Genomic DNA, 22,311 nt, shown 5'->3' with positions numbered 1-22,311 from the left:
ATTTTAGAGATAAAAATTCTAACTCCGTTGTTTTCCACCAGGTGGTGCTATAGGTGGTTTAATTGCGTAGCGCATGGCTACTTTACTATACCTAGACACCACTTCTATGCCTATAGCTGCCGCTGTTCTCAAGTTAATGGCAGTGGACAGGATATGGGTGGACACACTGTATATAGGTGCGGTGTATACAGGATATGGGTGGACACACTGTATATAGGTGCGGTGTATACAGGATACGGGTGGACACACTGTATATAGGTGCGGTGTATACAGGATATGGGTGGACACACTGTATATAGGTGCGGTGTATACAGGATATGGGTGGACACACTGTATAGAGGCGCGGTGTATACAGGGTATGGGTGGACACACTGTATAGAGGCGCGGTGTATACAGGGTATGGGTGGACACACTGTATAGAGGTGCGGTGTATACAGGATATGGGTGGACACACTGTATATAGGTGCGGTGTATAGAGGATATGGGTGGACACACTGTATATAGGTGCGGTGTATAGAGGATATGGGTGGACACACTGTATAGAGGTGCGGTATATACAGGATATGGGTGGACACACTGTATATAGGTGCGGTGTATAGAGGATATGGGTGGACACACTGTATATAGGTGCGGTGTATACAGGATATGGGTGGACACACTGTATATAGGTGCGGTGTATACAGGATATGGGTGGACACACTGTATAGAGGTGCGGTGTATACAGGATATGGGTGGACACACTGTATAGAGGTGCGGTGTATACAGGATATGGGTGGACACACTGTATATAGGTGCGGTGTATAGAGGATATGGGTGGACACACTGTATAGAGGTGCGGTGTATACAGGATATGGGTGGACACACTGTATATAGGTGCGGTGTATACAGGATATGGGTGGACACACTGTATATAGGTGCGGTGTATAGAGGATATGGGTGGACACACTGTATAGAGGTGCGGTGTATACAGGATATGGGTGGACACACTGTATATAGGTGCGGTGTATACAGGATATGGGTGGACACGCTGTAGTGAAGTCTGGTATTGTCGTAATCGCACCGGTCTGCAGAATCGTGTCACAGTCATTTTGTACTAACTATGAACAACATAAAATAAATAAATAAATTTGCAGGTTTGCAATTTAATCACATTTGAGGTTTTTTTTTCGTTTTCTAATTATAATAAAATGAACGGTGTCATAAAAACTACAATGAATCCCATAGGAGACCAGCCTCACATGGCGATGTTGGCAGAAAGAAGGGAATTTTGTTACTTACCGTAAATTCCTTTTCTTCTAGCTCCTATTGGGAGACCCAGACGATTGGGTGTATAGCTACTGCCTCCGGAGGCCACACAAAGCATTACACTAAAAAGTGTAAGGCCCCTCCCCTTCTGGCTATACACCCCCAGTGGGATCACTGGCTCACCAGTTTTAGTGCAAAAGCAAGAAGGAGGAAAGCCAATAACTGGTTTAAACAAATTCACTCCGAGTAACATCGGAGAACTGAAAAACCGTTCAACATGAACAACATGTGTACCCGAGAAAAACCCAAAAATCCCGAAGGACAACAGGGGCGGGTGCTGGGTCTCCTAATAGGAGCTAGAAGAAAAGGAATTTACGGTAAGTAACAAAATTCCCTTCTTCTTCGGCGCTCCATTGGGAGACCCAGACGATTGGGACGTCCAAAAGCTGTCCCTGGGTGGGTAAAGAATACCTCATGTTAGAGCTGCGAAGACAGCCCTTCCCTACGGGGAGGCAACTGCCGCCTGCAGGACTCTTCTACCTAGGCTGGCGTCCGCCGAAGCATAGGTATGCACCTGATAATGTTTGGTGAAAGTGTGCAGACTCGACCAGGTAGCTGCCTGGCACACCTGTTGAGCCGTAGCCTGGTGTCGCAATGCCCAGGACGCACCCACGGCTCTGGTAGAATGGGCCTTCAGCCCTGATGGAACCGGAAGCCCAGCAGAACGGTAGGCTTCAAGAATTGGTTCTTTGATCCATCGAGCCAGGGTGGCCTTAGAAGCCTGCGACCCTTTGCGCTTACCAGCGACAAGGACAAAGAGTGCATCCGAACGGCGCAAGGGCGCCGTGCGGGAAATGTAGACTCTGAGTGCTCTCACCAGATCTAACAAATGTAAATCCTTCTCATACCGATGAACTGCATGAGGACAAAACGAAGGCAAAGAGATATCCTGATTGAGATGAAAAGAGGATACCACCTTCGGGAGAAACTCCTGAATGGGACGCAGCACTACCTTGTCCTGGTGGAAGACCAGGAAAGGAGCCTTGGAAGACAGCGCTGCTAGCTCAGACACTCTCCGAAGAGATGTGATTGCTACCAGAAAAACCACTTTCTGTGATAGTCTAGAAAGTGAAACCTCCCTCAGAGGCTCGAAGGGCGGCTTCTGGAGGGCAACTAGTACCCTGTTCAGATCCCATGGATCTAACGGCCGCTTGTACGGGGGTACGATATGGCAAACCCCCTGTAGGAACGTACGCACTTTAGTAAGTTGTGCCAGACGCTTCTGAAAAAAGACGGATAGCGCCGAGACCTGTCCTTTAAGGGAGCCGAGCGACAAACCTTTTTCTAACCCAGATTGCAGGAAGAAAGAAAGGTAGGCAATGCAAATGGCCAGGGAGACACTCCCTGAGCAGAGCACCAGGATAAGAATATCCTCCACGTTCTGTGGTAGATGTTAGCGGACGTGGGCTTCCTAGCCTGTCTCATGGTGGCAACGACCCCTTGGGATACTCCTGAAGACGCTAGGATCCAGGACTCAATGGCCACACAGTCAGGTTCAGGGCCGCAGAAATTCCGATGGAAAAAACGGCCCTTGGGACAGTAAGTCTGGTCGATCTGGTAGTGCCCACGGTTGGCCGACCGTGAGATGCCACAGATCCGGATACCACGCCCTCCTTGGCCAGTCTGGAGCGACGAGTATGACGCGGCTGCAGTCGGATCTGATCTTGCGTAGCACTCTGGGCAAGAGTGCCAGAGGTGGAAACACATAAGGGAGCCGGAACTGCGACCAATCTTGCACTAAGGCGTCTGCCGCCAGAGCTCTGTGATCGCGAGACCGTGCCATGAAGGTTGGGACCTTGTGGTTGTGCCGGGACGCCATTAGGTCGACGTCCGGCCTTCCCCAACGGTGACAGATTTCCTGAAACACGTCCGGGTGAAGGGACCATTCCCCTGCGTCCATGCCCTGGCGACTGAGGAAGTCTGCTTCCTAGTTTTCTACGCCGGGGATGTGAACTGCGGATATGGTGGAGGCCGTGGCTTCCACCCACATCAGAATCCGCCGGACTTCCTGGAAGGCTTGCCGACTGCGTGTCCCCCCTTGGTGGTTGATGTATGCCACCGCTGTGGAGGTGTCCGATTGAATTCGGATCTGCCTTCCTTCCAGCCACTGCTGGAAGGCTAGTAGGGCAAGATACACTGCTCTGATTACCAGAACATTGATCTGAAGGGTGGACTCCTGCTGAGTCCACGTACCCTGAGCCCTGTGGTGGAGGAAAACTGCTCCCCACCCTGACAGACTCGCGTCTGTCGTGACCACCGCCCAAGACGGTGGTAGGAAGGATCTTCCCTGTGATAATGAGGTGGGAAGAAGCCACCATTGCAGAGAGTCCTTGCCGTCTGTGAAAGGGATACTTTCCTGATCAGGGATGTTGACTTCCCGTCCCATTGGCGGAGAATGTCCCATTGAAGTGGACGCAGATGAAACTGCGCAAACGGAACCGCTTCCATTGCCGCCACCATCTTCCCGAGGAAGTGCATGAGGCGTCTTAAGGAGTGCGACTGACCTAGAAGGAGAGTCTGCACCCCTGTCTGTAGTGACCGCTGCTTGTCCAGCGGAAGCTTCACTATCGCTGAGAGGGTATGAAACTCCATGCCAAGATACGTTAGTGATTGGGTCGTGACAGGTTTGACTTTGAGAAGCTGATGATCCACCCGAACGTCTGGAGAGTCTCCAGCGCAACATTCAGTCTGAGTTGGCATGCCTCTTGAGAGGGTGCCTTGACAAGTAGATCGTCCAAGTAAGGGATCACAGAGTGTCCCTGTGAGCGCAAGACTGCTACCACTGCCGCCATGATCTTGGTGAACACCCGTGGGGCTGTCGCCAGACCAAATGGCAGAGCTACGAACTGAAGATGGTCGTCTCCTATCACGAAACGTAGACGAAACATTGGTGCTCTGTAGCAATCGGCACGTGGAGATAAGCATCTTTGATGTCTATTGATGCTAGGAAATTTCCTTGAGACATTGAGGCAATGACGGAGCGGAGGGTATCATCCGGAACCGCCTGGCCTCCACGTGCTTGTTGAGCAGTTTTAGGTCCAGAACGGAACGGAAAGAGCCATCCTTTTTTGGCACCACAACCAGATTGGAGGAAAACCGTGTCTTGTTCCTGAAGAGGAACAGGGATTACCACTCCTTCTGCCTGCAGAAGAGCATCGGCTCGGTGGGGAGGTGGGGACGTTCTGAAGAATCGAGTCGGAGGACGAGAACAGAACTCTGTCCTGTGCACGTGGGCACACTGTCCCTCACCCACCGGTCTGGAACCTGTGGCAGCTAAATGTCGCCAAAGGCGAGCGAGTCTGCCATCAACCGCGGATGCGGAGAGATGAGAGAGCTGAGAGTCATGAGGAGACCGCCTTGGTAGCGGTTCCTCCGGCTGCCTTCCTTGGGCGTGATTGAGCCCGGCCGGAAGCTGAGCCCCTCTGAGGCTTTTCAGCCCTTTTGGACGAGGACAATTGGGACCTGCCCGAGCCTGGGAAGGACCGAAACCTCGACTGTCCTTCCAGGACAGCATTAATAGGGTAAGTCGCAATGCAGACATTGCGAGGTTACGGACGCCCCTGCGGCACAGAAGTACATGTGCTCAAGACCAGCTGCGCAAGAACAGCTGAAAAGCTTAGGGTGCCCATACGGCTGTGAATGCCGGAGCAACCGACCCGCCGATAGCCTCATAGACAGATTTCAACCAGAGTCCCTCTGTCTGTCAATGGCATCTTGAAGTGAAGTCCCATCTCCACTGCAACTATGGCTCTAGCTGCAAGCCTGGAGATTGGAGAATCCACCTTTGGACCCTGGGTCCAGCGCTTTACCACGTCAGGGGGGAAGGGATAACGTGTATCATTAATACGTTTGGAGAAAACGCTTTTCTGGGAAGCGTGGTGTTCCTGGACTGCTTCTCTGAAGTCAGCGTGGCCAGAACAATACTCAATATACGTTTGAGCTACTGAAATGGGACTTCTCCTGCTGTGAAGCTGACTCCTCCACTGGGGGAGCTGAGGGAGAAAGATCCAACATTCCATTGATGGACGCTATAGGATGATCCCTTATGGCGTCACCATCCGGTGTATCCGGATTGAGAGCGGTGTCAGGATCAAAGTCCTGATGAGCTACGTCTGCCTCATCATACAGAGAGTCTCCCTGGGACCCCCCCGGAGCACCGATTTTATTCCAGATGAGGGTGGCCAGGGAGCAATGATCCAGATTGCCCATGGCCTGTCCGGACTGCAAGTCTCTATCCCAATGCAACTCCGTCCCTGTCCTTGGACAGGGTTGAGAGGTGGTTCCTTTGGCCACGTCAAGTAGAGACCCCGGCTGACCAAGTGCTACAGGGGAGCATTGCACACAATGGGGTTCAGTGCCGTGGAACAGTATCTGCAGTAGAAACAGCAACGAAAGCCTGTGTTGCTTATATGTTGCTGCCGACTAGCCATCTAGGAGTATAGAGCCAAGAATGGCGACCGTACAGTGCAATGTATAGCATACAAGCATAAAGTACAAATGAACACTGCAGCACATGTAATACAAGCAGCATAGAAAGCCTGTGCCTTGGCACCCCTGCTTTTCTGCTGCTGTAGACTAGCCATCTAGGGGAATATCGCCCAGAATAGCGACCATACAGTGCAATGTATAGCATACAAGCATAAGTACAAATGAACACTGCAACACCTGCAGTACAAGCAGCATAGAAAAAAACCTGTGCCTCAGCACCCTTGCTTTTCTGCTGCTGTAGTCTAGCCATTCTATGGGGAATATAGCCAAGACTAGCGACCGTACAGTGGAGTGTATAGCATACAAGCATAATACACATGAACACTTCAGTACGTGCAATACAAGCAGCATAGAAAGCCTGTGCCTTAGCACCCCTGCTTTCCTGCTGCTGATGTGTCGCCATCTAAGAGGGCATATAGCCAAAAATAGCGACCTATGCAGTGTAAGCATAAAATACAAAGGACAAATGCGGTATTTAGTGTCAGCACTTCAGGTGCCGCTTACCGCCCGCCTATAAGCGGGTGTGTGGTCGCCCTAGTCCTGTGCCTGGTTGCCCAGAGTCCGTTCTCTCAGCTCGGACTGCAGTAATGGCTGCCGGCGTCCTTCTCCAGCTCGTGTGAGTAGGGGCGGGCCGTGGGCGTGCCCCAAGTCAGAGCGGGAAACCAGCGTCCCACAGTGTCCAGTGAGAGGGCTGGAGCATGTAAATAAGGCTCCAGCCCTCGGCGCTGCTGATTGTACAGCGTCTCTCCCCTACCCTGATTGACAGGGTGGGGGCGGGAACGAAGCGGAGCTAGGCCGCAAAAGCCGGGGACTGGATTTATAAGCGCCGCCGCCGTAAAAGCGCGGTCGGCGCTAAGTCCCCGGCGCACTACAAGTCCCAGCCGCGCCGCCGCTCCCGGAGCGTCCGGCGCGGTATTCCCAATACATAAAGTCACTCAGCTAGGCTGCAGTGACTGTAACCCTTTACTGTCCCCGGCGCACTAGCACACCCAGCAAGTCTGGAGTGTGCTGTGCCTGTGTGTACGGGGACACAGAGTACCTGAATGGTGCAGGGCCATGTCCCTGAACGGTACCCAGCTCCGTATCCAGCAGGTTCAATGGGTCTGTGGATGGAGCCCGGCCTCAGGGCTTTGGGGCCGGTAAGATCCCACTTCCTCAGAGCCCCTCAGGGGGATGTGGAAGGAAAACAGCATGTGGGCTCCAGCCTCCGTACCGGCAATAGGTACCTCAACCTTACAAACCACAAGCGGGGTGAGAAGGGAGCATGCTGTGGGCCCTATATGGGCCCTCTTTTCTTCCATCCGATATAGTCAGCAGCTACTGCTGACTAAACAGTGGAGCTATGCGTGGATGTCTGACCTCCTTCGCACAAAGCAGAAAACTGGTGAGCCAGTGATCCCACTGGGGGTGTATAGCCAGAAGGGGAGGGGCCTTACACTTTTTAGTGTAATGCTTTGTGTGGCCTCCGGAGGCAGTAGCTATACACCCAATCGTCTGGGTCTCCCAATGGAGCGCCGAAGAAAATACATTTGCTCTTGAAAAACTCAAAAGCGTAAAAACAAAAAAAAGTCACCGGGTGCTTCTGGGGTTAAAGATCTGTGGACGTGCTGCTGTGGAATTACACAGGAGACGCCTCCTCCCGGGTTTCTTGGCTTTTCCCCCTCTGTTATCGGCAGTGACGTCTCGTCCCATCTGACTGCAGCAGACGCATGGGACGTGACCAGATAGAGAGCACCAGCGGCCCAGCAGGGAAGGAGCCAGAGGATGTGGGTTTGGCCATTTAATAGGTTTTGTTTTTATTGTAATCATGAGTTGTGCATTTTGCTGCCGGTCACTTGTAAAAATATCTGCAGCATAAAGTATGAGTATGTGCATCATCCGCTGCTCCTACCGCGGTAATGCCAGACGCCGACATGGAGCAGTGAAAAGCCTCGCACGGTTTATAGGAATCTGGGTTATGAGGATAAAAACCCGCCAGAGCATGCTGGAGAGAAAACCGCACGAGTCCCTGCACACGGCCCTGATGCCCGGCATCAAATGTCGGGTCAAACGGACTTTTCTTTTTATTATTTCCAACTAACAAATCGTTTTAACAGGTAAAAAAAAAAAAGAAAGCATATGGGGAATAACAGTACCGTACCGTCATTAGGGGGGCACGGCACCGGCTGCTTCTGGGCCACCCAAGGTGCTAAAAAACAAGATATACACACAAAATAAAAAAAGTCAATAAAGACACCTGGGGCGATCAACAATTCAATTCAGCACTCCGACATGTAAAACGCAACTTTACAGAATCGGCCGGCCGCACAGTATCGGTGTATTCATCCATCAGGCCTGCTGAGAGCAGTAGTTCCACAAGGGATGGGATGTTTATTATATTACAAAGAAAAAAGGAGTTAAAAAAAACACAAAATGTCAAACAAGCAGCAGACCCTGGTTTCGCCTGTTGGCTTCCTCCTGGGGTAAGCTGGGTATGAAGGATTATATAAGCCACGAGCACTATAAGGTTCCACCTCTAGATCCATCAACCATACTACGTGGGTGAGGAATCTTACATGGCTTATATAATCATGTTACCTGTAATAACGTTCAGCTCAACCCAAGAAGAAGCAGACAGGCGAAACCTCAGGATTGGGTAGAAGCTGGCGTGCCGCACGTTTGATACATTTTTGTGTTTTTAACTCGTATATTTTTGGTAGTATAATATATAAAAAGACAACTGGAAGCGAATTGTGCGGCTCTGTCTGGATAATCTTTAAAGGAAAACTCCTGACTGTTGGTGATCGTGTGGAAATACTGGAATCAGCAGGACTGATAGCAATATCATTGGATCAATACACAGATAAACAGTGTGATGCGGAGGGAGAATTCTGCTCTAAACATGGTAAACGCGGTAAAGCCTTGTTCAAAATGTTGGGAAAGTGGAGAGATAAAACTCCTGTGCTGGACAAGGAGACGCAGCGCCCAATTATCAGCGCTCAGCCTTGTACCCAGCCGTTCACCGGGCGTCCGGCACGTGCTCGGGGAGATTTCTAGCTCGCAGAAGCAAACAATGAACGTTGCTACTAAAAGGACAGATAGCAGACATCCTGAATATACACAGAATTTTCCGGACTGTAAGGCGCACTTTTTCCCCTAATACTGGGAGTAATATGGGGGTGCACTTTACATACCGGATATGGCTGACTGGGTCGGCGGTGGTGGAGCGGGGTCATAGGAGGCAGGGTCAGCGATACTCATGGTGTCACTACAATGGAGCGGCTCAGGAGGGTCACAGGACGGGGTGTCGCGGCAGCAGCGGGCGCCTGATCTGACTGCAGGTTCCATTGACTCGCCTGCAGTGGACACAGTGGACTTAAAAAAAATGGCTGGGGAAGCAGCGCATGTGCAGATTGACTTCAAGAAAATGGCCGCAGAGGCCTTTCTGCGCATGCGCAGTCTTCACGGACATTTTCTTGACGTTCATCTCGTCAACCGTGAATGACTCAATGGGGCCTGAAATCAGATCAGGAACTGCCGCTGTCCCTGCACCCAGTCCTGTGACCCTCCTGAGTCTGTCCACTGCAGCGACACCCCCGCATGCCGCCGGCAGATCAATGGCCCTCGTCACCGCTACACCCCCGAGCTTGCAGGACCGCCAACCCTCCGTCCACTGACTCTCCTGAGCTGCAACACCCCCGAGCTCGCAGTACCGCCGACCCTCTGTCCACTGACCCTCCTGAGCTGCAACACCCTCGAGCTCGCAGTACCGCCGACCCTCCTGAGCTGCAACACCCCCGAGATCACAGTACTGCCGACTCGCTGTCCACTGACCCTCCTGAGCTGCAACACCCCCGAGCTCACAGTACCACCGACCCTCTGTCCACTGACCCTCCTGAGCCGCAACACCCCCGAGCTCGTAATACCGCCGACCCTCTGTCCACTGACCCTCCTGAGCTGCAACACCCCCGAGCTCGAAGTACCGCCGACCCTCTGTCCACTGACCCTCCTGAGCTGCAACACCCCCGAGCTCACAGTACCACCGACCCTCTGTCCACTGACCCTCCTGAGCTGCAACACCCCCGAGCTCGAAGTACCGCCGACCCTCTGTCCACTGACCCTCCTGAGCTGCAACACCCCCGAGCTCACAGTACCACCGACCCTCTGTCCACTGACCCTCCTGAGCTGCAACACCCTCGAGCTCGCAGTACCGCCGACCCTCCTGAGCTGCAACACCCCCGAGATCACAGTACCACCGACCCTCTGTCCACTGTCCCTCCTGAGCTGCAACACCCCCGAGCTCGAAGTACCGCCGACCCTCTGTCCACTGACCCTCCTGAGCTGTAACACCCCCGAGCTCAGAGTACCACCGACCCTCTGTCCACTGACCCTCCTGAGCCGCAACACCCCCGAGCTCGTAGTACCGCCGACCCTCTGTCCACTGACCCTCCTGAGCTGCAACACCCCCGAGCTCACAGTACCACCGACCCTCTGTCCACTGACCCTCCTGAGCCGCAACACCCCCGAGCTCGTAGTACCGCCGACCCTCTGTCCACTGACCCTCCTGAGCTGCAACACCCCCGAGCTCGAAGTACCGCCGAGTCGACCCTCTGTCCACTGACCCTCCTGAGCTGCAACACCCCCGAGCTCGCAGTACCGCCGACCCTCTGTCCACTGACCCTCCTGAGCTGCAACACCCCCGAGCTCGCAGTACCACCGAACCTCTGTCCACTAACCCTCCTGAGCTGCAACACCCCCGAGCTCGCAGTACCGCCGACCCTCTGTCCACTGACCCTCCTGAGCTGCAACACCCCCGAGCTCGCAGTACCGCCGAACCTCTGTCCACTGACCCTCCTGAGCTGCAACACCCCCGAGCTCGCAGTACCGCCGACCCTCTGTCCACTGACCCTCCTGAGCTGCAACACCCCCGAGCTCGCAGTACCACCGAACCTCTGTCCACTGACCCTCCTGAGCTGCAACACCCCCGAGCTCGCAGTACCACCGAACCTCTGTCCACTGACCCTCCTGAGCTGCAACACCCCCGAGCTCGCAGTACCGCCGAACCTCTGTCCACTGACCCTCCTGAGCTGCAACATCGCCGACTGCCTCCTGTGACCTTCCTGAGCCGATCCACCGCCGCCGCTCCCCCTGGTGAGCATGAGGATTAAACCGCACTATGATTACAAGATGGACCCTTATTTTAACATTAAAAATTATTTTTTCCTATTTTCCTCCTTTAAATTTGAGGTGCGTCTTATAATTCGGGGGGGGGGGGGGGTGTCTTATAAACCAAAAAATACGGTAACTTCATTATAAGACACATTTATCCAATTAATGTTTAAAACGGCCTAGTGAGGTCTAAAAAAATATGTCATCAATTATCGATCCTCTGTACGGCTGCTCTGGTCTCCTCTCGTCGGCTTCTGGGGTAAAACAGAGTGATGACGGAAGCGGTTGCCATCCGGAAGAGGAAGTGATGAAAATGACAAGGCACGGGGCCGCGGAGCAGCAGATCAATCTGCAGTTTCTGAGAAGGCACCGTAATAATTCAGAACCAGAGACTGGTGACGGCCGCGGGTCAGGAGCCCGGAGGGATGACAGGCATACCTCCATCTCACAATCCTCAACGTTTACCAAGACTCAATCACTAGAGATTTCCTAATTTGGTGAAAGCCGGCACCGGATATTCCAGCATATCTGCCAGATACCGGAGAACTAGAAGAATCAGCAGTGATCCCTGTACATAAATCTACGATTCAGCTGTGACAAGAAGGGACCAAAACTTAATAGTGACCCCCCAGTCCTGAACCCCCCCCCCCGTATACAAACATCTGCAAGAAACATCAGACCCCTACAGCCCCGTGATAAGACCATGACCAGGTGTGCACGGAGCCGAGAGAGGGGACCGCGCCACCTCACAAAAACATACAACCCCATCATTCTGCCAGATCAGTACAAGAGAACTCGTACCATAAAAAACAGCAAAGGGCGTTATATGGACGACGTCCAGAGCCACAGACTGCGAGAGGCGCAGATGTCTATATACACCGGGCTAAGTGCCGAGAATCAGAATCCCTGCACACCATAACCGAGGCTGCACTCAGGAAATGTGCACAAAATATATATTATACATTTTATATACTACATCGCAGAAATATTTGGCTTTCGGGTGAGATTTCAGAATGATCCTGAAATGCTTTCTGACCCTTTCAGGTGACGTTAGAGGGGATATTCCCATCTCCAAAATCCTATCCCAATATAAAGTAATAATAATATTAGCAAATATCTCCTATTAGAAATGTAGTCTAGTTCTCCTGCTTAGCTATGTTGCTTACCTGATGTACAGGGCATTGCAGGACCTTAGGTATCCATGGTTACAAAAACGCATACAGTTACAGTTAGTTGCTGTGATCATCACCATGGATACCTAAGGCCCTGCAATGCCCTGAACATAAGGTAAGCAACATTTTTAACTGGAGATATTTGCTAATATTATTATTACACCTACTACATATTGGGGTAGGATCTTGGAGATGGGATACCCCTTTAATGTGACCTTCTCTAAACTTTTGGATGCCGATGTCCAACGGTTTAATGTTTCAGCACAATTTGCTGTTCTCTTACTTAATGGCAAAATGCACAACAGGTTTTCGATCCATGAATTGCCCAACAAATTTCGGGGTTCAATTAGAATTGGTATTAGCCAGTCCTCAGATGTGATTATGTCACGGGTCCACTCACAAATGCAGAAACATTTTCAGCAGTGACATTCAGTGTCATCCACTTCAGATGCCAGTGGAATAGTGTCCAGTGATCACAATTAGGGTGAAGAATACGTCCTTGGGGTCAGACATTCTGCCCCTTTCAGGTTCATTAGTAAAGTGCAGTATATACCAGTAATCATTATCATTGCACGAGCGGCCAATGTCAAACACTCACTGATGTGGAGAGTCCGGAGCGGAAAAATCAGATGTCCAGACTGCCACATATCCACTGCGCTAAGAATTAGAACGAGGACCTCCCCGAAACATCCCCACAGATGCACGGAGACCCCTTACCTTAGAGGTCAGCTCCTGGACACATGGCAGCCTGGACAGCGGATTTTTGCCGCACAGCGCATGGAGAAGTATTGGCCAAAATAAAAAAATTACATGAAAAAAAAATATTATAAACATCTAAACAAACACAAAATGTATGTATAAAATATAATTCGCTTGTTTGTTTTTAATATTTTGTGGTGTATAATTTGCATTTATTAGATTTGAGCAAGAGAAAAAAAAAAAGAAGAAGAAGGAGACTAGACCTGGCAGGACCCCGGCCTAGCAGCCACGTCTGTAATCAGTGGCCACTGGTGCGCAGTACTTTATCCCTCCCGATACCTGAGGCATGCTGCCCCGCGCCTCCTCTGATCAGTGACATCATCACATTCCAGCGCAGCGCACACGTGATGTCATCAGGACTAATACACAGAACAGAGATGTCTCGGGAGGTCGGCAGTGCTCTGCTCCGGAAGCCACAGACTACAGGCATGGCCACTGAGTCAGGCTCCTAACAATGTGTTTGTTCTACGCTATGTAGACAAAACAAACACCGTATTTTTTGGTTTATAAGACACATTCCAAATTTAGGAGGAAAATAAGAAAAAATAAATTTTAATGTTAAAATGGGGGTGAATCCAACTGTGATCACTGTCTATCTCATGTTTATTATGATACGTAAAAGTAATAAAAATGATTAATTAAAAAAAATGGGGGTCCATCATAATGCTCACCAGAGAGGAGCAACGGTGGAGCGGATGAGGAAGGTCACAGGAGGCAGGGGTGTTGCAGGGAGGGTCAGTGGACAAAGGGTTGGCGATATTTCGGCCTTGGGGGTGTAGTGGCGGTGGGCACCATTGATCTGCCGCTTGCTGCAGGGGTGTCACTACAGTGGAGCGACTTAGTAGGGTCACAGGACAGATCTGACTGCGGCTCCATTGAATCGCCTGCAGCTGACTTCAAGAAAATAGCAAGAGGTAAACTCCGGCACTCTACCCCAAAAGACTGTCAGACAAAGTGTACGGATTCAAAAGGTTCTTTTATTACATGAAAGTCTAAAACAGATGTCCAAACAACAAAACGTTTCGACCAATGTGGTCTTCATCAAAGGACTATCTGTGAACAGCATGAAATTGTGAGATAAGGTCAAAGATGCGGCGCAGTGGGCCCCAAAGGGATTAATATCCACAGTATGATGTACTATGCTTCCTCTTTTTCTCCTGAGCACCTACAAGGTGAAGCAGGGTCCTAATTCTATTTTAGACTTCAAGAAAATGGCCGTGGAGGCAGCACGTGCGCAGAAAGGCCTCCGCGGCCATTTTCTTGAAGTCCATTGTGTCAATCTGTGCACGCGCCGCAGCCATTATTTGAAAGTCATTGTGTCAACAGCAGGTGATTCGTAGATCTCACAGTCAAATCAGGCGCCCACCGCGACACCGTCAGTATCGCTGACCCTGCCTCCTATGACCCCGCTCCAGCACCGCCACCCCAGTAAGCCATATCCGCATTGTTAGACGCATCCTTAATTTACACCCAGTTTTGAGGGGGGGGGGTGAGTCTTACAATTCAAAAAATACAGTGTAATATTTATATATATGCACAGCATTACTAGACAAATAAATCTGCTATGTGAGGGTCAAGCAGAGTGTGGCCGCACAGACCCCTAGATCTTATCTCCTTTATACACACAGACATTGGTGGCATCCACCGGCTGAACCTCACCTGGCTCCTCCGGCCTCTTCCCAATGTCTTCCACTGCCTCATTGCCTCCACTGAAGACTCCACACTGCTGCTCTGTGTGTTGCTCGCCGGCATTGCGGAGTGGCGCAGGTGTCAAGTATGAAATGTTAGACTTTTCTACCCCTGTGCAAGTGTGAGAATGTTTTATGCCATTGCCGTTATCTAGGCTGCAGTCACTTATAGGGAAGAGATGAATGATTTGTAAGGAACACACATTTATACAGGTTAGACACAGTCATCCTGCACTGGAGACTCTCAGCGTCTCCCCGGCATGTTATGTACAGACAGAAGCATATTGCAAGGATGGGGACGCTCCAGCTGTCAGATCTTACCTAAATCCTCCCCGGGAAAGCCCTGGATGTCCTGGCTGTGGTTGCCCCAGTCCTCCTGTGAATAGTCCTCCATGGTGCTGCCGTCAGACTCCATCTCCTGGTACAAGCCGCTGCTGTTAATGAGCACGGGTTGACATGGCTGCGTGTCCCATCCCCCTTGTCCAAAGACGCGTTCCAGCTGCTCGAATGTGTAGCTGCTCTTCCGTTTGCCGACGCCGCGCTCTTTTACCCGACTGTAGCATCTGCGGAGGGTCTGAAAGAACATGGAGAGGGGTGAGTACACAATCCAGGAGGTATGGGGTCCACCTGTACAGAAATCTGTGTCACAGTATCAGTGGATGGAACAATGAATACAGCAGAATAGACGGCAGCCCTGTGTACGCACCATGGACTGTGCCGGGGTGATCGCTCCGGCCTCACGTGCTTCCTGTGGAAATGACAATACACGACTGTGCCGACAGTCTCTGAACCAAGCGATCGCTGCCTCCGCCTCTGGACCGGCTGACCATAAACTACTGGCTTCCATAAAGGAGAGCCACAATGTAGATCTAAGACAGGGGTCTCAAACACGCGGCCCGCATGCGGCCCTTCAGGTGGCTTCTTGCGGCCCGCAGACCTGGTAAAGATGGCGACCGGTGCAGGGGCCGCAGCTGCCAGTTATTTATTTCAGCCTACAGTTTTGTCTTTGCCGCGCACAGTGAAGTTCTCGCTGCAGAACGCAATAACAGCCGCCTGCCAATCAGAGGCAAGCACCTGCTGCATATGACCTCAGATGATTGCCTGTGATTGGCCAGTGGCTGTTGTGCAGTGAGAACTGCTCTGCATGCGCCGGCCGAAAGTTCAGCGATGACAGCAGCTGTGATCATTACCGGGTCCACGTGCCTGCGTGCCGCTGACAGCAGGTGAGAAGAATGTTTTCGTGTGTGTGGGGTTCTGTGTTGCTGGCTGAGGGTGTGTGTGTGTGTGTGTGTGTGTGTGTGTGTGTGTGTGTGTGTGTGTGTGTGTGTGTGTGTGTGTGTGGTAGCTGAGGCTTCACCGAGTCCACGTGCCTGCATGCCGCTGACAGCAGGTGAGAAGAATGTTTTCGTGTGTGTGTGTGTTTCTGTTGCTGGCTGAGGCTGCACAGAGTGTGTGTGTGTGTGTGTGTGTGTGTGTGTGTGTTAGCTGAGGCTGCATAGGGTGGGGGGGGCGTTAGCTGAGGCTGCATAGGGTGGGGGGGGCGTTAGCTGAGGCTGCACAGGGTGGGGGGGGGGTGTTAGCTGAGGCTGCACAGGGTGGCAGGGGGGGTGTTAGCTGAGGCTGCACAGGGTGGGGGGGGGGGTGTTAGCTGAGGCTGCACAGGGTGGGGGGGTGTGTTAGCTGAGGCTGCACAGGGTGGGGGGTGGGGTGTTAGCTGAGGCTGCACAGGGTGGGGGGTGGGGTGTTAGCTGAGGCTGCACAGGGTGGGGGGTGGGGTGTTAGCTGAGGCTGCACAGGGTGGGGGGTGGGGTGTTAGCTGAGGCTGCACAGGGTGGGGGGGGGGGTGTTAGCTGAGGCTGCACAGGGTGGGGGGGGGGGTGTTAGCTGAGGCTGCACAGGGTGGGGGGGGGTGTTAGCTGAGGCTGCACAGGGTGGGGGGGTGTTAGCTGAGGCTGCACAGGGTGGGGGGGGGGGGTGTTAGCTGAGGCTGCACAGGGTGGGGGGGGTGTTAGCTGAGGCTGCACAGGGTGGGGGGGGGTGTTAGCTGAGGCTGCACAGGGTGGGGGGGGGGTGTTAGCTGAGGCTGCACAGGGTTGGGGGGGGGGTGTTAGCTGAGGCTGCACAGGGTGGGGGGGTGTTAGCTGAGGCTGCACAGGGTGGGGGGGGTGTTAGCTGAGGCTGCACAGGGTAGGGGGGGTGTTAGCTGAGGCTGCACAGGGTGGGGGGGTGTTAGCTGAGGCTGCACAGGGTGGGGGGGGTGTTAGCTGAGGCTGCACAGGGTGGGGGGGGGGGGGGTGTTAGCTGAGGCTGCACAGGGTGGGGGGGGTGTTAGCTGAGGCTGCACAGGGTGGGGGGGTGTTAGCTGAGGCTGCACAGGGTGGGGGGGTGTTAGCTGAGGCTGCACAGGGTGGGGGGGTGTTAGCTGAGGCTGCACAGGGTGGGAGGGGGTGTTAGCTGAGGCTGCACAGGGTGGGAGGGGGGGGGTGTTAGCTCAGGCTGCACAGGGTGGGGGGGGGTGTTAGCTGAGGCTGCACAGGGTGGGGGGGGGTGTTAGCTGAGGCTGCACAGGGTGGGGGGGGTGTTAGCTGAGGCTGCACAGGGTGGGGGGGGTGTTAGCTGAGGCTGCACAGGGTGGGGGGGGGTGTTAGCTGAGGCTGCACAGGGTGGGGGGGGGGTGTTAGCTGAGGCTGCACAGGGTGGGGGGGGGGGTGTTAGCTGAGGCTGCACAGGGTGGGGGGGGGTGTTAGCTGAGGCTGCACAGGGTGGGGGGGGGGTGTTAGCTGAGGCTGCACAGGGTGGGGGGGGGTGTTAGCTGAGGCTGGGGCCCATTGCTACAAGGATACACACATTTTTATGTGGGAATAATGGGAAACAAGATGAGGCACATTACTACAAGATGTTGGCCAAAATTACTATGCGGTGGTTATTGTAAAGCTGTATTACTTACAAAAAGGGGGAAAAAGGAAAAAAAAAAAAAAAGAAGGGAATTTTGTTACTTACCGTAAATTCCTTTTCTTCTAGCTCTTATTGGGAGACCCAGACGATTGGGGTATAGCTACTGCCTCCGGAGGCCACACAAAGCACTACACTAAAAAGTGCTAGGCCCCTCCCCTTCTGGCTATACCCCCCGTGGTATCACGGGTTCTCCAGTTTTAGTGCCAAAGCAAGAAGGAGGAAAGCCAATAACTGGTTTAAACAAATTAACTCCGAGTAACATCGGAGAACTGAAAAACCGTTCAACATGAACAACATGTGTACCCGCAAACAACAAAAAAATCCCGAAGGACAACAGGGCGGGTGCTGGGTCTCCCAATAAGAGCTAGAAGAAAAGGAATTTACGGTAAGTAACAAAATTCCCTTCTTCTTCAGCGCTCTATTGGGAGACCCAGACGATTGGGACGTCCAAAAGCTGTCCCTGGGTGGGTAAAGAAATACCGCATGTTAGAGCTGCAAAACAGCCCTCCCCTACGGGGGTGTCACTGCCGCCTGCAGGACTCTTCCACCTAAGCTGGCGTCCGCCGAAGCATAGGTATGCACCTGATAATGCTTGGTGAAAGTGTGCAGACTGGACCAGGTAGCTGCCTGGCACACTTGTTGAGCCGAAGCCTGGTGTCGTAATGCCCAGGACGCACCCACGGCTCTGGGTGAGTGGGCTTTTAGCCCTGAAGGAACCGGAAGCCCCGCAGAACGGTAGGCCTCTAGAATTGGTTCTTTGATCCATCGAGCCAGGGTGGCTTTAGAAGCCTGCAACCCCTTGCGCGGACCAGCGACAAGGACAAAAAAAGCATCGGAACGGCGCATGGGCGCCGTGCGGGAAAAGTAGATTCTGAGTGCTCTCACCAGATCTAACAAACGTAAGTCCTTTCCATACCGGTGAACCGGATGAGGACAAAAGGAAGGCAAGGATATATCCTGATTAAGATGAAATGAAGATACGACCTTAGGGAGAAACTCCGGAATGGTGCGCAGCACTACCTTGTCCTGGTGGAACACCAGGAAGGGAGCCTTGGATGACAGAGCTGCCAGCTCAGACACTCGCCGAAGCGATGTGATCGCAACGAGAAACGCCACCTTCTGTGACAGGCGAGAAAATGAAACTTCCTTCAGAGGCTCGAAAGGCGGCTTCTGGAGAGCAACTAGTACCCTGTTGAGATCCCATGGATCTAACGGCCGCTTGTACGGGGGTACGATATGACAGACCCCCTGTAGGAACGTGCGCACCTTAGAAAGACGTGCTAGACGCTTCCGAAAAAAAACACGGATAGTGCCGAGACTTGCCCCTTAAGGGAGCCGAGCGACAAGCCCTTTTCTAACCCCGATTGCAGGAAGGAAAGAAAAGTAGGCAATGCAAATGGCCAGGGAGACCCTCCCTGAGCCGAGCACCAGGTTAAGAAAATCTTCCACGTTCTGTGGTAGATCTTAGCAGAAGTGGACTTCCTAGCCTGTTTCATGGTGGCAACGACCCCTTGGGATAATCCTGAAGACGCTAGGATCCAGGACTCAATGGCCACACAGTCAGGTTCAGGGCCGCAGAATTCCGATGGAAAAAACGGCCCTTGGGACAGTAAGTCTGGCCGGCCTGGTAGTGACCACGGTCGGCCGACCGTGAGATGCCACAGATCCGGGTACCACGATCTCCTCGGTCAGTCTGTGGCGACGAGTATGACGCGGCTGCAATCGGATCTGATTTTTGCGCAGTACTCCGGGCAAGATTGCCAGAGGTGGAAACACATATGGGAGCCGGAACTGCGACCAATCTTGTACTAAGGCGTCTGCCGCCAGAGCTCTGTGATCGCGCGATCGTGCCATAAATGCCGGGACCTTGTTGTTGTGCCGAGACGCCATTAGGTCGACGTCCGGCACCCCCCAGCGGCGACAGATTTCCTGAAACACGTCCGGGTGAAGGGACCATTCCCCTGCGTCCATACCCTGGCGACTGAGGAAGTCTGCTTCCCAGTTTTCTACGCCCGGGATGTGAACTGCGGATATGGTGGATGCTGTGTCCTCCACCCACATGAGGATTCGCCGAACTTCCTGGAAGGCTTGCCGACTGCGCGTCTCTCCTTGGTGGTTGATGTATGCCACCACTGTGGAGTTGTCCGACTGGAGTCGGATCTGCGCTCTTTCTAGCCACTGCTGGAAAGCTAGTAGGGCAAGATACCCTGCCCTGATTTCCAGAACATTGATCTGAAGGGTGGACTCCTGCTGAGTCCACGTCCCCTGAGCCCTGTGGCGGAGACAAACTGCTCCCCACCCTGACAGACTCGTATCTGTCGTAACTACTGCCCAGGATGGGGGCAGGAAGGATCTTCACTGTGACAATGAGGTGGAAATACGCCACCATTGCAGAGAGTCCTTGGCCGTCTGGGAAAAGGAGACTTTCCTGTCCAGGGGGGTTGACTGCCCGTCCCATTGGCGGAGAATGTCCCATTGAAGTTGGCGCAGATGAAACTGCGCAAAGGGAACTGCCTCCATGGCTGCCACCATCTTCCCTAGGAAGTGCATGAGGCGCCTTAAGGGGTGCGACTGGCCTTGAAGGAGAGACTGCACCTCTGTCTGCAGTGAACGCTGCTTGTTCAGCGGAAGCTTCACTATCGCTGATAGAGTGTGAAACTCCATGCCGAGATACGTTAGTGATTGAGTCGGTGACAGATTTGACCTTGCCAAATTGATGATCCACCCGAAAGTCTGGAGAGTCTCCAGCGTAACATTCAGGCTGCGTTGGCATGCCTCGAGGGATGGTGCTTTGACGAGTAGATCGTCCAAGTAAGGGATCACCGAGTGTCCCTGAGAGTGCAAGACTGCTACCACTGCTGCCATGATCTTGGTGAACACCCGTGGGGCTGTCGCCAGACCGAATGGCAGAGCTACGAACTGAAGATGGTCGTCTCCTATCACAAAACGTAGAAAACGTTGGTGCTCCGTAGCAATTGGCACGTGGAGATAGGCATCTTTGATGTCTGTTGAGGCAAGGAAGTCTCCTCGAGACATTGAGGTAATGACGGATCGGAGGGATTCCATCCGGAACCGCCTGGCGTGCACATGATTGTTGAGCAGTTTTAGGTCCAGAACAGGACGGAAGGAGCCGTCCTGTTTTGGAGCCACAAAGAGATTGGAGTACAAACCCTCGCCCTCGTTCCTGAGGGGGGACAGGGATCACCACTCCTTCTGCTCTTAGAGCGTCCACCGCCTGCAGCAGGGCATCTGCTCGGTGGGGAGGTGGGGCCGTTCTGAATAATGGAGTCGGAGGACGAGAACAGAACACTGTCCTGTGCACGTGAGCACAATGTCCGTCACCCACCGGTCTGTGACCTGTGGCAGCGAAATGTCGCCAAAGGCGGGGGAGTCTGCCATCAACCGCGGATGCGGAGAGAGAGAGAGAGAGCTGAGAGTCATGAGGAGACCGCCTTGGTAGCGGTTCCTCCGGCTGCCTTCCTTGGGCGTGATTGAGCCCGGCCGGAATCTGAGCCCGTCTGAGGTTTTGTAGCCCTTTTGCACGAGGACAATTGGGACCTGCCCGAGCTTGGGAAGGACCGAAACCTCGACTGTACTTTTAGGACAGTTTTAATAGGGTAAGTCGCAGTGCAGACATTGCGGGGTTACGGACGCCTCTGCGGTACAGAGGTACATGTGCTCAAGGCCAGCTGCGCAAGAACAGCTGAACAGGTTAGGTTGCCTATACGGCTGTGAATGCCGTGGCAACCGACACGCCGATAGCCTCCTAGACAGATTTCAACCAGAGTCCATCTGTCTGTGAATGGCAACTTTAAGTGAAGCCCCATCTCCAGTGCAACTATGTCTCTAGACGCAAGCCTGGAGATTGGAGAATCCACCTTTGGACCCTGGGTCCAGCGCTTGACCACGTCAGGAGAAAAGGGATAACGTGTATCTTTAAAAAACGTTTGGAGAAAACGCTTATCTGGTAAGCGTGGTGTTTCTGGACTGCTTCTCTGAAGTCAGCGTGGCCAGAAAAATACTCAACATCCGTTTGAGATACTGAAAAGGGACTTCTCCTGCTGTGAAGCTGACTCCTCCACTGGGGGAGCTGAGGGAGAAAGATCCAACCTTCCATTGATGGACGCTATAGGATCATTCCGTATGGCGTTACCATCCGGTGTATCCGGATTGAGAGCGATGTCAGGACCAAAGTCCTGGAGAGCTGCCTTATCATACAGAGAGTCCTCCTGGGACCCCCCCGTTCCAAATGAGGTTGGTCAGGAAGATTGCCCATGGCCTGTCTGGACTGCAAGTCTCTATCTTATGACAATATATCTGTCGAAACTGCAACTCCGTCCCTGTCCTTGGACAGGGTTGACAGGTGGTTTCTTTGGCCACGACTAGTAGAGACCCCGGCAGACGAAGTGCTAGAGACCCTGGCAGACGAAGTGCTACAGGGGAGCATGCACACAATGGGACGGTGTCATGAATAGCATCCCATGTAGTAAAAACAGCACTGAAAATCTGTGTTGCTTTTTTGCCGCTGCCGACTAGCCATCTAGAAGTATATAGCCAAGAATGGTGACCGTACAGTGCAATGTATAGCATACAAGCATAAAGTACAAATGAACACTGCAGCACATGCAATACAAGCAGCATAGAAGCCTGTGCCCTGGCACCTCTGCTCTTCTGCTGCTGTAGACTAGTCATCTAGGGGAATATAGCCCAGAAGAGTGACCATACAGTGCAATGTATAGCATACAAGCACAAGTACAAATGCACACTGCAGCCCATGCAATACAAGCAGCATAGAA

At 52.8% G+C, this 22,311-nt stretch overlaps 1 protein-coding gene across 3 annotated transcripts in view; it reads right to left on the bottom strand.

Annotated features, from left to right (window-relative positions):
- The window catches only part of MSANTD2 (Myb/SANT DNA binding domain containing 2), a 46,986-nt gene that overhangs the window by 13,478 nt on the left and 11,197 nt on the right, over nt 1-22,311 (bottom strand). The window contains exons 2-4 of one of the 3 annotated variants that reach the window (XM_075329139.1): nt 14,882-15,134; nt 14,532-14,672; nt 7,934-7,981 (exon numbers count right to left, since the gene is read on the bottom strand). In XM_075329139.1, coding sequence (XP_075185254.1) covers nt 7,934-7,981; nt 14,532-14,672; nt 14,882-15,134 — 442 coding nt within the window. The remainder of the gene's footprint in view (nt 1-7,933; nt 7,982-14,531; nt 14,673-14,881; nt 15,135-22,311) is intronic. The other 2 variants (XM_075329140.1, XM_075329141.1) reach the window with 2 other exon arrangements.

Source organism: Anomaloglossus baeobatrachus, chromosome 11, assembly GCF_048569485.1.
Source record: "Anomaloglossus baeobatrachus isolate aAnoBae1 chromosome 11, aAnoBae1.hap1, whole genome shotgun sequence".
NCBI lineage: Eukaryota > Metazoa > Chordata > Amphibia > Anura > Aromobatidae > Anomaloglossus > Anomaloglossus baeobatrachus.
Note: the sequence above shows the minus strand (reverse complement) of the source record. Positions and strands in the feature narration are given on the sequence as shown.